We start from the raw sequence: 18856 nt of genomic DNA, 5'->3' as shown, positions 1-18856 counted from the left end.
CATTTAAAACAGACATCAAGTTACTTACTAAGAACACTTGCTAATTTCAACAGAAAGCCAATCAAATTGTTTTGGTGGACCAGATTTATTGGTTCACCAAATCATAGATGAGCCATGCACGTAGTCATCAGAAAAGAAACAGATCTGTATCCACCAAATCATTTATATTCAAGTGGCATATTTGTAATATTGTAATAACTCAGTTCACAACAACATAATTTCCCAGTTTTTCTTCATATAATCTACAGCCTCAGTATCTTTGGAACAAAAAAGACAAATGATAGGTTCAGTTAAGCACATTCCCAGATACAATCAATAGAAGGCTGCATAATGCTGAGTTCTGTTTACAACAATATTGTCTATAATAAATATTCATTCTTTACATAATACATCAATTTGATCTACATGCACTGACAGCAAAGATCCTCTCCCAGCAACTGATATTAATTTTGCCTGCTTTAAGAATTGCATATTTATGTGTGCATGAAGGTATGCTAATGATTAAAATAATCATTTTAATTATTTTTAACTAAATATTTCACTTTCCAATAAAACAATACAGGAGAGAAAAGCAAAGAAAAAATAGGCCCCAAATTCACTGAGTGGCTAGAGTATGTTCTGATATGAAAGAAAATACTCCTTTATAAAATTATTTGTGTAGCAGATAGCACAACATTAGTGCCAAACTGAATTTCAAGTAAAGATACTGTACATTTATCAAATCATAGTCTGAGGCAGAGGTGTCAAACTCGCTGCAACACGTGACGTGTCGCGACATATCACAACTTTTCCCCTTTGCTGGAGCTGAGATGGATGCGGCTTCCGCGTGACACATCCGGCCTGTGGGCCAGCAGTTTGACACCCCTGGTCTGAGGCTAATTAAATTTGAAAATGCTAAAAATCTGAGAGGTTAGTTTTTAATTTTTCAAACAGAAATGTGACATAACCTTTGCTCACGGTTACTCTCATTAAGTGATCAACCAATAAGCATTCATTTCCCCAGAATTTCCTCAAAAAATATTTTAAAGAGTATTTGGCAGCAGTATGCATCAATACACATGCTTACAATGAATTTCAAATGATATCTTAACAGCTTGTTGCATATTATAATCTTGGTACTATTTCCAAATGGAATCAAAATCTTTTAGCATACTATGATTTTTGTAACAACAACAATAAAACCCCTCTTCATTTGACAAAAGGGAATATTAGTTGTCATAACGTATATATTATGCCAGCATTTACTTACGTAACCCTCAAAGTCTCCAGTCTCCAAAGAGAACGAGCATGAATTGACACAGCACCACCCTCATAATGGACAGTTCTACAACACAAAAGACATTTTCCAAGTTTTTTACATATTTGTGATAAAAACCAATTGTTTCCCCCAGGGAAATATATTTGACTAGTGCAGAAATTGGTAAAAATAAAAATAATAGAGTTGGAAGGGTTCTTGGAGGTCTTCTAGTCCAACCCCCTACTCAGGCAAGAAACCTATACCATTTGAGACAAATGGTTGTCCAGTCTCTTCTTAAAAACTTCCAGTATTAGGGTATTCACAACTTCTGGAGGCAGGTTTTTCCACTGATTACTTGTACTAACTGTCAGGAAATTTCTCTTTAGTTCTAGGTTGCTTTTCTTTGATTAATTTCCATCCAAGGCATTGTAAAGTGGTATTAACACTTCACGTGATCTTGATTCTATCCCTCTGTTAATGCAGCCTCACACTGTGTTGGCTTTTTTGGCAGTTGCAGCACACTGCTGGCTCATATTTAAGTGATTGTCCACTAGGACTCCGAGATCCCTCTCACCCTTACTACTATTGAGCAAGGTACCACCTATACTGTACCTGTGCATTTGGTTTGTCTTGCCTAAATGTAGAACCTTTTTTTCACTACTGAATTTCATTTTGTTAGATAGCACACAATGTTCAATTCTTTCAAGATCCTTCTGTATCTTATGCCTATCTTCTTGGGTGTTGGCTATTCCTCCCTCATCCAAATCATTGATGAAGATGTTGAAGAGTACTGGGCCTAAAAGAGAGCCTTGGGGTACCCCACTGCATACTTCCCTCCATGTAGATGCAGTTCCATTGAGGACTACATGCTGAGTACGGCCGGTCAGCCAACTACGAATCCATCTGGTGGTGATGCTATCTAACCCACATTTTTCTATCTTATCAAGTAGTAGGTTGTGGTCTACTTTATCAAATTCCTTTCTGAAGTCCAAGTAAATTATATCCACAGCATTCCTCTGGTCCACTAATTTTGTCACCTGGTCAAAGAATGCATAAGATTTGTCTGGCATGATTTGTTTTTGACAAACTGATGTTGGCCTTTGGTAATGACTTTGTTTGTCTCTAGGTGTTCACTGATTCGTTGCTTGATTACCTTTTCCTGAATCTACATGTACAATAACTAAAACAATGTGTACACACTCGTAAACTCTTTTAAAATTTACATTTTTAATCCCAGATAACCTTTCTCAAAGCAGTAAAAATGAGTGCATTACACTGTATTACATAATATCCTGTCCAATGCAATAGGTCAGCTCTGGCATGTTTTGCAAAGCCACCAAAGTGACCAGCATTTCTTTTTTGAAATGGCAAAGCGGCAAATTCATGTTTTCCAGCTTTGCTTAACTTTTAAAAATTAAGAGTTATATAAAGCTGCATTAAGAAATTAGTACAGAAGAGAAAAGATCCAAAGGGCACAAAGCTCTTGTAAGCATTCAGGCTTTTTAAAGGTTAGGAAAGGATCAGGTTGCTTACCTGTTTCTGTGGTTTTGTAAGCAGTCATCTGTGCATTCATATGAATGAATTTTCTTTTCCTCTGCAGATACCATCAGAACATTCCAAAGCTGAGCTGATTTGAGCAGGTCCCTAATGTTTCCTCCGATTGCACATACATGAAGGACTACTACTTACCTCAGTGAGATAAGTACCCACACTGGGAAAGCAGAAATTTGTGTGAATGCAGAGGCTGCCAGTCAATGAAACAGTTACAGTGAGCAAACTGTTCCTCTTCATTATGGTTCCTTGCATAGTAAACTATATTTATCAGAGATAGGCCAGGCCAATTAATGTAGCATCAACGATAACGTTATTCAACCAAGCATAGTAAGTTATGTAATCCAGATATCAAGATAGTGATCAGATGGTCAGACCAGATAGGAATATAATATGCCTTATGATTTCCAATTATATTTTGAACTGTGTGATTGAAGAAGAAAGAAACACTGGCATAACAGTATCCAAGTTAAAACAAAAACTTCCTAAGAATATTTGTTCCCAGTTAATATTTCACTACAGCTCTAACTCTTCTTTACTGAAAACAACTTCAAATATGGTTGTAGATTTATTGTTGATCATGTGGACTATCCTGCCTGTTAATCTTATCTTGAAAGTTTAAGGCCTTCTAAACTGAAGTTTATTCACATTGACAAACAGCTTCTTTTTTGAAGCAGATCATATCTGTCTTATAGCCATGCCCTGGAAACCTATCTTCTTTAATAACTAAAATGGTTAGGAATGTTAGAAAAAAGCAGGAAAAAACAGAAAATGTTGACTAGATGACAGAGCCATAATGATGAATAAGTATAGGCAGTTGAGCTCAAATGAAACTTACAAAAATATATAAATAAAAAAGCAATGAATGTCATAACCTTGCTAGGCCCAAGAAAAATTGATCCTCCAAGAATTAAGCATAAGTGCTAGAAAATAGGTGGGCTGCAAGGTTATTTCCTTGTTGTCATATAAATCTAAACATCTAGAACAGCTAATTTAATAATGAAATTGATACACACATCTTCTGCCATCAGATAGATCAATAATGGATTACTGGAATAAGAAAATATCTAGATTCCTTGATGAGCAGATCACTACATATGCATGAACTTTGTAAATACTTGAAGTGCTATTGAAAGACCAGAAGGAAGCACTTCGAATTGAAAGAATTGGATTTATGATAGATATAAATGCTAATATGGAAATATGCACTGCTCAAAACAAACTATGCTAACCAATCTCTGTGATGAAACTGTGGAAGTATGGATGCAAATATCTCCACCTAAAATGTACAAGGAGTGATGAAACTACACATCTTGAGACTTGATTTCAGGGTACTATCTCATCTTGGAAACATGAAACAATAGAAATAAAATCCTATGAATAGAAAACCTTGATTGCTTCTGTGCAAAGAAGCATCTATATTTCGAGTAGAATAGTCAAGGAAAAGAGAGTACACCAAAGAATGAGGGCACTGCAATGATAATTCATGAAATATCCTTAGTTTATTACGCCCTATAATCTACACAGTCTAAGAAAAGTAGACTAAAGCAATTGATACAAACCACCCATGTATTTAAGAACATGCAGTCAAGCTCAGTGTTTAGGATAATTCCCTATTTCTTATTCTCCCAAAAGGACAGAAATCAAAATAGCAGTTTCAAAGTGGGATTTTGTTAGCTAGCATTCAAAAAAGCGGTTTTTTGCCTCCAAGAATTATATTGTTGATAGGAAAAATCTGGTAGACCCATCTCCATACAATGTACATTGCACAATGCTTCATTACCTAGGAAGCCTTGGAATTGGAGTAATGAAAACTAGCCTCTGCCACAAGTCCTTAATACCATGGAAGAATGCTAGTAACATCGCTGTGAAAACCAGAATCAATGCACTGAATTGCACAATCTGAATTATCAGCTACATTGGCTACCTAGCTTCCCAGCTTTTCATTCATAGCATTTGCTTACTATAATATTAAATGTCTTCTGATGAGAATGAGCTTCATCATAGTCAACAAGTCCTCATCCAGTAAGGAGAAAGATAGAGCTCCTGGTGTAACTGATAGAGATGAACGTGTAGTTTGGGGGTGATGAAACTACTAATAGAAAGCAATTCAAAGTAGAAGATTTGAGAAGGATTAAAAATAATCGGAAACAGTAAAGGAATGGACAGAGATAGATAGTGCCATGAGACTTTTTCAAAGGTTATTGCAGACATTCATGCTTTGCTGCTATAGTTTACACAAAAAATCTGGTGTTTTCCCTTCACTGCACACACATTCGTGGTAGTCATTTTATTTTTGAGGTGCTTTCTTGATACTGAAGAATATCATGGACCATCTTAACATTGCCTGTCAAATAAGAAAAGCTAACAGTATTACAACCGAAGCAATTAAAAAATAAAGCACAGAATAAAATTGAGATCAATTTCTACAGACTCGCTATGGGCTCACCCAATAATCAGAACAGAAAACATTAATTCAACTGATAAAAATAGTTAGTGACAATGTAATATTTTATAGAGCGATGATGGCGTCTCTGTATAGAGAAAATTTCAATTGGCAGATTTCTTATTCATTCAAGACCCTAAAATATCAGCTAATGTGTATCTTTGTGAACCATTGAGAGTGATGAACTGAGTCCACTGAGAAGCCTTTGCCCAAATCCAAAAGGAAGAGAGAATATCTATCTGAAGTTGGTACACTAACGCACTGGACACACCATCTAAGCAAGCCAAGACATGCAGGTTGTGAATTACTGACAAAAGATAAACAGTAAATTTAGGGGGAGAAAATGCAGAGTAAATATTTAAAAATAAAAAAGAATACTAAATTCAGAAGGGACAACAATCTTGAACAGGAAGGAAGCTAAATCAATTGCAGTAAGAAGAAAGTAAGGTATACAACTCGATATCCTTCAGTCATGTAGTGTGAGAGACTATTTAGGGTTATCAAAATCAGCTCAGCTGTAGAAGCTATGAATGGTGTCTGTGCAGACCTTGAAACTATATTTGTAATATACAGAGACCACAGAGAAGTTCAGGAGAAATCCCTCAACCAAATTGTACATTTTACAAAGTGCAAAATCTTCAGTTCTTCACTTTTTAAGTCTCTTATATGTGACTTTCACTTCTTTCAACCTGGATTTAACACAAAAATCAAAATCCATTCCTGCAAAAATTTGTAGCAGAATCTTTTATACTCTTATTCAAGAAAGTATAAGGAGGAACCTTTAAAGGTGTTTTACGCTGCAAACTTACTCCATCAGATGCACAGAATAGCTAAACTGATGCAGGATTTAAATTGGGAACTGGGTGAAAGTAGGGAAGAAAGACAGTTTGATTGTACAGATGCAGGTTTCATGAGAAACAGATTACAAATACTTATCAATTAAGAATTGTAAGAACTCTAATATATTAAAAACTCATTATGTTCACTGAGACATTCTAAGATTGCCTGGAAGCTTTTGATGTATGTATCTTCAGCAATCTTTCACTCAATAGTATTATTAAATTCTTGTTTGCCCAAAACATCACATAGTTGTCTGCCATAGAATATCCTGATTTCTTTGATTTTTTTTGCCACCACTGACTAATATTTCACTTCTTCAACAATATCCAGCAAATATATTGTGCTTCCTAAATAGCCAGTCAATTGGTATGAGTAAACCAACTCTTTATCATTATATATTTCTACATCAAATAAATTATTTCCTTTCTCAACTGTAAAGCAGTGCTTATAAATAAATTACAATTATGCATAACATTATTTATTAGACCTACAGCATGTTCAAAGATGCTATGAAGAATATTTTATTATAGTGGCTGTCTTTATAAAATGTTACCACTTAGGGAAACAATGAAGTATGTGCAAAACTACATGTGATTATTTAAAAAAAGAAGAAGAAGCAAAGGCAGAACAAATCTGAAAATAAATATTCAGCTAGGAAAAGTAAAAAAAAAAGTTCACTTATGAAGAAGGTTTTTGAAAAATGCGCTCATGAATCTCGCACAAGGACCTTTCTACATAGCCTTAAACTTTTTGGTCCTTCTGTTCTATGGCTATAAAGTACACGGTATTTAAAAGATACATTAACCGCCACTGTGAAGAAGGAATGGATATCTACTAAAGCTACATTGCCATATTTTGCAAAAGATCATTTATTATTATTCATTATTTTTATATCCAGATATAAATTAGAATAGAATAAAATAGAATAGAGCTGGAAGGACCTTGGAGGTCTTCTAGTCCAACCCCCTGCTCAAAGAGGAGAACCTATACCATCTCAGACAAGTGATTGTCTTGCCTCTTCTTAAAAATCTGCAGTGATGGAGCACCCACGATTTCTGGAGACAAGCTGTTCCACTGATTAATCGTCCTACTGTCAGAAAGTTTCTCTTTCAGAGAGCCTTGAGATGTATATGACTATTTGAAGTTATGGCAGCTACAAAATAGGTACTTTAGACAGCATCACCACCAGATGGACCCATAGCTGGCTGACCAGCCGTACTCAGCGTGTGGTTTTCAATGGAACTGCATCAACATGGAGGGAAGTGTGTAGTGGGGTGCCCCAGGGCTCTGTTCTGGGCCCAGTGCTCTTCAACATCTTCATCAACGATTTGGACGAGGGGATAGATGGGGAACTCATCAAATTTGCAGACGACACCAAGCCAACACTCCAGAAGACAGGCTTAGGATACAGGAGGATCTGGACAGACTTAAACACTGGCTACTATCTAACAAAATGAAATTCAATGGTGAAAAAAGTAATGTTCTACATTTAGGCAAGAAAAATCAAATTTACAGGTATAGTATAGGTGGTACCTTGCTCAATAGTAGTAACTGTGAGAGGGACCTCAGAGTCCTAGTGGACAATCACTTAAATATGAGCCAACAGTGTGCTTCAGTGCCAAAAAGGCGAACACGGTGCTAGGCTGCATTAACAGAGGATAGAATCAAGATCACATGAAGTATTAATACCACTTTACAATGCCTTGGTAAGGCCATACTTGGAATACTGCATCCAGTTTTGGTCACCACGATGTAAAAAAGAAAGAGTACAGAGAAGAGCAACAAAGATGATTAGGGGACTGGAGGCTAAAGCATACAAGGAACGGCTGCTGGAATTGGGTATGTCTAGTTTAATGAAGAATAGGATGAGGGGGGACATGATAGCAGTGTTCCAATATCTCAGGGGCTACCACAAAGGAGAGGGAGTCAAGCTATTTTCCAAAGGGCCTAAAGACAGGACAAGAAGCAACGGATGGAAACTAATCAAAGAGAGAAGCAACTTAGAACTAAGGAGAAACTTCCTGACAGTTAGAACAATTAACCAGTGGAACAACCTGCCTCCAGAAGCGGTGAATGCTCCAACACTGGAAGTTTTTAAGAAGAGACTGAACAGCCATTTGTCTGAAATGGTATAGGGTTTCCTGCCTGAGCAGGGTGTTGGACTAGATGACCTCCAAGGTCCCTTCCAACTTTATTATTATTATTATTATTATTATTATTATTATTATTATTAAGCACCCCTGTTGTAAATTGACGCATCACACACACACACACACAAGCACACATACACACACAAACACACACACACACACAAAGAGAGAGAAAGAGAGAGAGAGAGAGAGAGAGAGAGAGAGAGAGAGAGAGAGCGCATGGTCAGGTGACCACATGCTGGGTGGGTCATTACATGAAGAAGAAATGGTATAAATCTTCCTCCACAACTTTTTCTGTTTGTTTTTTGTTTGAGGTAATTATTTGTATTGCCTTTTTTGTGCTGGCTATAATGAGCTTTTAAGGGCACAATGTAATCTTCTCTTTAGGAAATTTTACTGTATATAATCATGGTGTAGTCATATTACCAGCTCAATAAAATGCTTTGCCTTACACAATTTTGGAGATTATGATAACTCGGGATAGAAACAGTAGCTGTTAAATACACAATTGAGGGCTACTATATAATCTGAAATTAATTGGTTTTAATGTGATATTAATGCATTTTAATTAAAAATGTAGTGTTCCATTGAAGTCTTTAGAATAATTTGAAAAGCGCATGCATTTAATAATCTCGGGATCTCTATTTCACCAGTGATCCTGTTTTAGGGTAATCAGAAATAATAATTTCACTGGGAAAAGATTTGAACATTTAATCCACCTAATTCAGAGTCAGAGAATTTTCTTCAATCATGAGGCTGCACCTTGTTTTTAGAAAAAAACTATTTTTAAATTAATTTTTGAGGACCACAGAAGGATAAGTCTGTAACACAATTAAGTCACTGAATAGGTAAAAAGAAACATGTTTAAGACTTTCTTTTTAGATTGAGAAATAGCATGGGATATTTTAAGGATAGAAAATTTGCCTCACAGAGATATAACCTATCCATTTCCACCTTTATTTTGGAGGAATAAAGGCCAAATATTATAAGCCATTTGCTTATGACTGAGGTATTCGGAAGATCAGAAGGTTGGACTCATGAGTTCTCTGAATCTAATCTGTTTTTATTATTCAACACTTGTTTTTTTTTTTCTGAAATGCAAGCTAAATTAGGGGACACAATTCCTCATATATTCAACCTTAGGTTTGTATGATACACACTTAAGGTTGAAAATGAGGAACTATGTAACTATGAATTATGATGTACATAAAGCTATATAGGTAGGCTTGACTTACATCCATTCATTTAGTGACCATTCAAAGTTACAATGGCACTGGAAAAAGTGACTTACAACCAGTTCTCGCACTTACAACTGACATAGCATGTGATCAAAATTTGGGTGCTTGGCAACTGGAATGTATTTATTATGACAGTTGCGGTGCCCCTGATCATGTGATCACCATCTGCAGTTTTCCCACTGGTTTCCAATAAGCAAAGTCTATGGGGAAAGTCAGATTCATTTAACAACTATATGATTCACTTAACAAGTTTGCTTAACAACCATGGCAAAAAAGGTCATAAAATTCGGGACAGCTCACTTAATGACTGCCTTGCTTAACAACAGAAATTCTGGCCTCAATTGTGGTCATAAATCAAGGATTACCTATTACCTATTACCTACATTTCTCCCAGCATATGTATTTTGTGTGTGATTTTATTATTTCATCTTCTTTAAAAATAGCACTTTTATATTTTCATTAACATACACATTTTCTACTGAAGAACTGAATTACACAAGTGAGAATAGCATAAATACTGTACTGAAATATAGCGGTATTTCAATGGCCATTTACATTTTGAGAAGTCAGTTAATCTGTCTCTTTAGGCAAAATGTGTTTGAATGATGCAGGTATTCAATGTAATGATAACCAGAATTCTCATAAGATATATATTTCTCCTCTGGACAACATGTTTCAAGGAAAAAATGTAGTGACACAAGATAATTACTTTTTCTTCTCAGTTCAGCTCACAGAGCAGCTACCGGATTGTTTTGTATCTCTCACACAGGCTAATCCCTAAGGCAAGCCCTAGGTACTATGGGCAGCAACAAGAAAATGAGAAGATTTTAAAATGTTATTTCTACTTTCAATAAATGAAGATAACAAATTGACTAGTTCTGTAGGCCGTGGGCTAATTTAATTTAATTCACTTCAGATTAGCCCTTTTTCATGAACTGTCCAGATGATCAAGTTATATTGATAAGAAATGTTTCCATAAAATTCAAGATTTATCTACTTGTTGCCAAGGCTTTTCTCATAAAAAGGCCTCTAAGAAAGTCCTTCACTACTTTTAATTTTAAATAATGTTTCATTTACAACTGAGAAAGGGGTCGTATGAATTTTCTTAATGTATTATCTATTCTTATCAAGCTTCCTAACATCTCGGACAAGGTCCTTAGTCAAGTTTGCTACCAAACAACTTTTTCAATATAATTCATAGGAATACAATTTACATCCTAGAAATGTAAAGTTGTATGCTTTAATAAGTTGTTATATATTCAATTCCATTCCATTTTAAACTTCATAAGATACTTCAGAAAAATTCCCAACACCAGTTTTGGAGCTACTATATTTCAGGAAAATGTATTATTTTCACTGAATTAAAGTTGACCTTAGTCAAGAGGATAATCCCATGAAATATAGGTAGTCCTCAATTTATGACCATAACTGAATTATGGTCATAGGTCCTTGCAGTAACAGGTTGAGGTATCACGTGACCAGACCCAATTTTTATACATTTTTGCAGAGGTCATTAAGCAAATGCAACAGTTGTTAATGGAATCAATTTTCCACAATGGGAGGGGTTTTTTTGCCAGAAACTGGAAGTAAATGCTGAAACTAGCAAAAAATGTTGCAAATATTGGTCGTATGACTCTGAGACACTGCAAACGTAATAAGGGTGAGCAGGCTACCAAGCGTGCAAAATGCACTCATCTGACCAAGAAACAGGAGGGCTATAACAACTTCAAAAATGGATCTCAAGTAGCTTTTGGGGGAGGGGCTTTGCAACTTCAAACAGTCATTAAGCAATTAGACATAAGTCAAGGACTACCTACAGTATATCGGAAAGGATGTTATATAAAATAAGATCTATCCTCACGCATTCCAAAGTGCAGGCTGGAACAATGGATTGAAGTTACCAGAAGGCATGTTCAGACGGTTAGGGGAAAAAATCCTTCCTAACAATAAGAGCAGTTTAATGGTGCAATCAATTACCCAGCAAAATTATGGCTCCCTTCATTGCCCAGAGATCCTTTCATTTGGGTTTCTGCATGGAGTCAGGGGCTGGATACAATAACCTAAACAATCCTTTTATCAAATATGATTTAGTGAAAATTAAATATCCAGTTAGAGTCCACAATATTCATCAGATTTTATAGCCAGGTTAAGCATTTTTCAGTTTCTCATCTTCAGATTCCGATAGGACTATAGAACAGCCTGAAAACTGCACACCTAGAAAGTCATGTGGCTATATCTTTAATAGGGAGACTTTTATCCCAATATTTTTAACATAAGGAATTAGATTAAATATTAACATTCAAAAACCGGTTACCTAAACTTTCTTTTAATTAATGTTAAACAACTTTAGATTAGCTGCTACTTGATCACCATAAAGCTATTTGTGCTTATTTTAGGGCTGTGCACATTTTGACATTTGGAAAGAGTGAAAGAGACCTCACTATTGTTCATTAAAGTATAGTATAAGCTTTCAATTTTTTATTTTTATGAAAATGTAAACATGCTTTAATTGATGGCAGGCAAGTGGTAGTGTTTACATGAGATCCAAAGCAGTTCTTCCAAATCAGTTTCAAACCATATACAGTTCTAATTTCTATTGCAAAATCCTTTGCTGTGCATGTGCATTACAAAATTGTATTCATGATAATATTACTGAAACTTTAACAGATCACTGAGAAACTTTGGCTGACAATGTCCAAATGTACATGGTATATATCTATTTAAGTGGGTTCTCTTAATGGCCTTTGTTTTTGCTTGTATGTTTAACAAACATTTACCTTCTCTGCTCTTCTCCATGTTCTCCTGAAGGAACCGTCAGACATTCATCCATATGACCATGTAATAACCTCAGTACGTCACCTCCTATTAGATAGCCTATAATGCAGAGCAAATGAAAGGCTGTATATTTTAAAATTAATCCTATCTCACTATATTTTTTCACCAACTTCTACATATTCTATAAGGGTCTTGATATTAGTTCAGTTTCTCCCAAACTGAAGTTTTGTATTTAATTTTCAAAAGACTATTCTAAGACAAGTGGAAATGAAAGATTCAGAAAGACATGTATTGTCATCTAATGAGACAATTTCATGCATCATGAAATCTTCCTCATTAAATGTTATGAAAACCTCACTGCTTCCAAAGCATAGTCTGTACAGTCATGCTGTACAATATAGGACTTCTATAAATACTATCTGAAATCTGTCTGGAACAATACATATAATTAATTTGCCAAAACAGATTATATATGCATTAATGATATTTTCCTTTACACACTCAGATTGTGATACAAAATGTGATGCAAAATGTTGATTTATCAGATAGAAATTCTTCAATTATGAATAAATCCTGGACAAAATAGACTTTGAATTTTGTTCACGTACTATGCCACAATTAATTTCAAATGATTACAGAGATTAAAAATGGCTACAGAAGAAAACTGTACTATTCAACGAAATTAATTGATTATCTAAGAACTTTTTCTATATCATAGGATAAAGAAAATAAATGTTTTGATACAAATATTTTGAAGGGCTGAACCATACTTCTAAAATGGTGACATCTATATGATAGATTGAAAACTTGGTCTTTTCAAATATTCATGAAAAATTGCCAAACCAGTGCAAAAGAAACTTAACTTTTGCCAAGAAACCTCAGGGACTAATCCAAGACACTGCCAGAGTCAACATACTCAAAGGCACCAGAAAAATTAAAAATAGCACAGAAAAAATGGACGGAATTTCCTACAGCAAACATTTAAAAATAGCTTTCCTTCCACAAGGCAAACTATTATATTGAGCATATGCCAAATGTATAAAAGTTACTATTTTCCATTAATACTTATTATCTGGTTGACAGGATGACACTTTGGCATCATTTTTTTTCATGCAGCAAATATTACATGTATTCAGAGTAACTGTTTAGCAGGAAAACATGAAGCGGTGATCCCTATGTATTTTATATATTTAAAAAAAGCAAAACCAAGTCACCCTTAATGCAACCTCTCTCAAGATAGTTTTTACGGTATGAAAAAGAACAGGTAGATTATAAAAGATTTGATAGTAGGTGGCCAAGATGACTCTAAAAATATCAGACGTTAATACAACTATTTGCCAAACACCCACTTGCCTTCCCTTTCATATTTGTTATGAATTCAGCTCCAAGTGTTCCTGCGTAAAGCTAATTTTATAACAGGCAGGACTACCATCTGCCTTATTTTTTTTCCTAAATGGATTAATACAAGAATCTGAAAAATACTTATTTTGCATTGCAACTCTTTGCAGGGAATTATAGTTATTGTTTATATTATTGAAACAACAAACTTAAAGCACAATGACCATTATTATTTTAACAGTGATACCTTGAGCTACTTCACTTCCGGAACTGATTGGGGCAACACTCCAAAGTGTTTGCTGGAAAGCTGCATCCACACGCAAACTGCTGTTGCCATAAGATAAATGCTGCAGCCATTGGATAAAGAAATTGAATAAATGAAAAGACTATTATTAGAATAATAAAAACTACATAACAATCACCCTGTAGTTACATTTGTTACATACTTTAGTAATCTTTGCAAAAATTAAATTAGCTGGATATCCAGATGTGTAGCACTGTGTTCTATGAAATAGCAGTGGAAGCCCTACCTACTGTTCAAGTTTTTCATCTCCCAAGTAATATTCAGAGTTTCAGTAGCTCTAGACCAGATGAGAACTAGCAGTAAAAGACCAGTATAGCAGGAAAGATGAATGAGCCAGAATTAATTCAAAGCAAGTTAATTATACTGCAAGCACCCTCCAAATTCCCTTGTCCACTTCAAAAGTACTTAACAGGCTTTCCCTGAAATTCAGAATGGAGAAATTAATGTCAGTGTAGAATAGCACTACAACAAAAATGGTAGGTGTTGCTAATCTGCAAATTGTTTGTTTGGTTTTCATTGAACATGTATACAATCCCAGCCATTAAGATTTATTAAACAAAGTATGGCTTGTCATAACATTGGGATCAAGCCACTTGTATTATTTAGAAATGAAAATAGTTACCCTTACAGTTAAAGTAAAGTGAAAATAGTTACTTTCAGCGAAGTATGCTATATTTTCTACTAAAATATAACCTTATTAATATGATACCTAGATGCAAAATGTCTTAACAGTCTTATAAAACTAAAATGCAATAAATATTATTAAGCAAATTTTGCCTCATTTGTCATTTCGAAATAATTGGTCTAGTAAAATTACTGAAAATGTTATTTCAATTAACAGTTACATTTCAAATAATAACTTTAAAAATAAGCTTTTTTCAAAGCTATGACTGAATTTTTTCTTTCAGATATTATATTTTTCTGTTCTAATTGAATTTTTTTATCTTGTGATTTTTCTTGTGCACCAGAAAATAATTAGCTAGAGTTCTTATAGATGGGGAAAAGTTTATTACTACTTTTCTGCATCCTAATCAGAGGCAAAATTATCATATTGATATATGGCTATCATACTGATGTGTACTTGTTGTGTTCCTTTTCATTATTTTATGGGTTCTATTATTTTACTTCTTTTCTGTTTATATTCCTTTCGTTTTCTTCCTTTTTATTATTCTAAGCCACCCAGAGTAGCCCCACTGCGAGATAAAAAGAAAAAAAAATTAAATAAATCATAATACATAGTAGGAGCCTCCTAAACATTAGTTCATTAGTTAATATTAGTTAGCATTCATCTCTTAAGAGAAAACTGTGTTCTATGACTAAAGCTTATGGAAAAGTCACAGAGGTTTTTGTGGTCTTAATGATAACTGAGGTCAGAGATAGCCAGTCTATGACCCCATGGACTGCGTGCAATCCCATCATTCCATTCATACTTTTTAGCACAAGATTATACAGTAGCTAATTTTCAACAGAGCAACAAAAATACATGGGAGCTGAAAGTATGTAGAGCCAAAATGTTTCCATTTCCACCCTTAAATGGGATGGGGCCATGTACTCTAAATGGCCCAAATCATATTGCTGAAATTTTCATCATATCACTAGAAGGCAATTCTGAATTCTCTATCTCAGGGGTCCCCAACCCCGAGTCCGTGGACCAGTACCGGGCCGCAGCATGCCAGCAACCGGTCCGCACAAACAAGCAAAGCCCCATCTGCGGGATGCAGGCACACACAAAACCATGCACCCTCCAGTCCGTGGAAAAAACTGTCTCCACGGAACCAGACCCTGATGCCCAAAAGATTGGGGACCTCTGCTCTAACTGCTTAGTTGAGTTGTGCCCTTCTGGGCTATGTCTAAACTGGAAAAGGCAAGTTGCCAGGTATACCAAGTTCTAGCTATTTAAGGATTTGTAAACAAAAAGTAATATCGTGAACCTGGTTTTACAGCATCAGTTGCTTTATCACTGATGTAATACATACTTAATCATTCCTTCATTCTGGCTAACATATTCTGAATCAGCTATTATTTCCAGGTAGTTCCAAATAATATTCCAGGTATGATGTTATGAATGGGCAGATTACAATTGCCAGGCTAGCCTTAACCAAGAAAAAATATAACTTACAAACAAATCAAATCTGGTAATAGTGCTCCTAGACATTAAGGTTACTTAAACTTCTGATCAAATGATGAATTAAAAACATGCAAAGTACGTAATTCATTTTTTGGGAGAAAGCACATCTAGAACAAGCTCAGGATGCTTTGTCTTTCCAGCCCTCAACTTCAGTTTATTGGCATCCATCCAATCCCACACTACATCCAGGATCCAATCATGAGAAATGCAGCTGAATATCACCAGGAAGTTGATACTGTTCTCCAAAATTCCTGATGATTGACCCCATCAGTTTCACTTAGCATATCAAGCCCCAAACCAAGAATGACATGTGATGATTCTGCCAAGTTGAGTTCCTTATTAGTATAACATCTATAGACAAAAATATTCCACTATTAATATCTACATTTACAATATACTCTTGGAGCCTATAAGGGAAGGGCTGTCTTTATCATTTCTCTCAAAGGTAATATCTAGATCAGGCATGTCAAACTTGCGACATCACGTGATGTCGCGCGACGTATCGGAGCCTTTTCCCCATTGCCGGCAATGGGGTGGGTGCGGCTCCGGTATGATGAAACCGGCCCACGGGCCAGCAGTTTGACACCACTGATCTAGACTGAGTTGCATTTATTCCTCTGGAATGAACTCCCTCCTTCCTGGGAATCCAGCTCTCGACTGCATTCCATCACAAGCAATGACAACGAGTGCAAGGATTGTCATCACTAAACAATGTGGTCATGTGATATCATACTTGACAACTGTATTGTTTAACAACAGAAACTCTGGTTCCAACTACCATCATTACCTGAGGACTACTTGTACGTAAGCTGCCTTTTTAATCTTCTGAACAAGAAAGGTATAGTGAGATAAATATGAACAATGTATCTATTTCAAATTACACATTAATAAATATTCATTGTAATTTCTTACCCCCATCTTTTTTATACTTTAAACGAGGGGTGTCAAACTGCTGGCCCACGGGCCGGTTTCATCATACCTGAGCCGTGCCCACCCCATTGCCGGCAATGGCGAAAAAGCTCTGCAACGTCGCAAGATTGACATGCCTGCTTTAAACTTATTTTAAAATTGAACCTTTTTGGAAAAGCTGCCTTATACATAAGGATTTCAGTTCCAGCATGCATTGGAGACGGGCATAATTGAAACATACAATGTTTATATATTATCTCACTTTTCTACTTTTTAAAGTTTTATTAAATAACATATTAGTATACTTTCTTCTTCATCACTCACCAAATATCTTTCTGAAGAGACACTGACAAGGATGAGATCATCCCCAACACGCACTTTTTCTCCTTCTGAACGCTGTTTGGAAGCAGGATGTATAGTCCACCAGCAGGCTTCCCCTGCATGGAAACATATTATTTTATTTTGCATCTAGAATTGTGAATATAACCATTGGCTTAATAATAATAACAATCGACAGCAATGAACTACTAGCAGTCCAGGCTAAAACACCATTAAAATGCTTCCACATAAGGTTCTAAGTGGGTGATTTCCACTCCCTAATCACTCACTGTTACTATCTTTATTTTTTCCTAATTTAATATGCTACGAATATCACTACCAGTTAGTTTTCGCATTGGCTAACCAATAATAGAATGTAAAGAATGTAACTTAATCATTCTTTAAAATTATTAAAATAAATTGCAGCAGCATATATTTGCAGCAGTACATGCATAAATTTGGTATTACGCAAAACAAATCATGTGGCTACTATAAGGTGAATCTTTCTGGCTTTAAAGTGACATTTCCTCTTTTTGAAAGCCTCTTGCAAACAATGAATCTGAAAAGATAGTACATTAGCAACTTTCCCAGTAGCTGTAACCACACTTCCATGTTACAGCAACATATTAATAAGAGAAGGAAATATATTGTAAACACTGAAAAACACCATGAAAAAAGCACTCTGGGTGGGAGGGAGGAGACAGTCTTGACTCCAGATAATATGATGATGGAAGAGCTTCCACCAGTAGAAAAACAGATCACCCCTAGGCTATGCAGGGTCATAATATTCAAGGGAGAAACATATGCTGTAGTTCTAAATAAATAAGCCACAGAGCTTCCAAAATCAGCCAACTGGTGAGTTAGATTTGGAGTTGATTCTGCAGAGATCCAGAATTCTTATTGGAAATTCCTTTAGGTAAAATTCATCTATTAACATTCCATTTTATTTTTTGCTTTGGGCAAAAGTTCTTTTAAAAATTTCAAAACATAATACTGTAAATGACATGAATATTAGGCAAAGTCTATTCACATGCTTCAACTGTTGAACCCTGTATTCTACAGTTGATAATGGTCCACATCAGTTATAACTGTGATATCAGCCTACAAGACTGCTTCTGAAAAAAAAAAAAAAGCTAGAGATAACCCTGCAACTGACGTTGATAAATGCTGTTGTTTTTGCATTTGTCCCAGAGAATTGCAGGGTCTGCTAGTTTTTGTGTGGACTAATCTAGTTCTTACAGGGAAACTATCAGTGTGTGAATAGACAATGAGTTTTGTTTATCAATTAGCTTGTCACAGAGTTTAACGTTGCTTTCAGCTAAGAGGGAATGACTGGCCCAAAATTACCCAGATGGATTTGGTTATCTAAGGAACAATTAGAAACTCAATCTCCCTACTCCTAGTTCAGCATCCTAACCAGTACACCACACTGACTCAGTGTCAGTAATAAATATATGTTTTAAACTGTTGCCATTAAAATATAACTGTGATGGGCATTCGGTTTTCCCCGTCCTAACACACATATATAATCTTGAAAATATCTATAATCCTAATTTTGACTTTATAGAAAATAGCATCTTTGTCATTCTGCTCCATACCCCAGATATCTGCCAGCAAACCGG

At 35.4% G+C, this 18856-nt stretch overlaps 1 protein-coding gene across 13 annotated transcripts in view; it reads right to left on the bottom strand.

The window, feature by feature from the left end:
• Positions 1-18856, bottom strand: part of RYR2 (ryanodine receptor 2) — a 302536-nt gene that overhangs the window by 186524 nt on the left and 97156 nt on the right. For all 13 annotated transcript variants that reach the window (XM_039366919.1, XM_039366921.1, XM_039366922.1 and 10 more), the window contains exons 8-11: positions 17241-17353; positions 13823-13922; positions 12240-12336; positions 1250-1324 (exon numbers count right to left, since the gene is read on the bottom strand). In XM_039366919.1, the coding sequence (XP_039222853.1) occupies positions 1250-1324; positions 12240-12336; positions 13823-13922; positions 17241-17353 (385 nt within the window). The remainder of the gene's footprint in view (positions 1-1249; positions 1325-12239; positions 12337-13822; positions 13923-17240; positions 17354-18856) is intronic.

Source organism: Crotalus tigris, unplaced genomic scaffold (genome assembly GCF_016545835.1).
Source record: "Crotalus tigris isolate CLP2741 ecotype Arizona unplaced genomic scaffold, ASM1654583v1 scf7180000020463.618913, whole genome shotgun sequence".
Taxonomy (NCBI): Eukaryota; Metazoa; Chordata; class Lepidosauria; order Squamata; family Viperidae; genus Crotalus; species Crotalus tigris.
The sequence above is the reverse complement of the archived record's forward strand: the minus strand, read 5'-3'. Positions and strand labels throughout refer to the sequence as shown.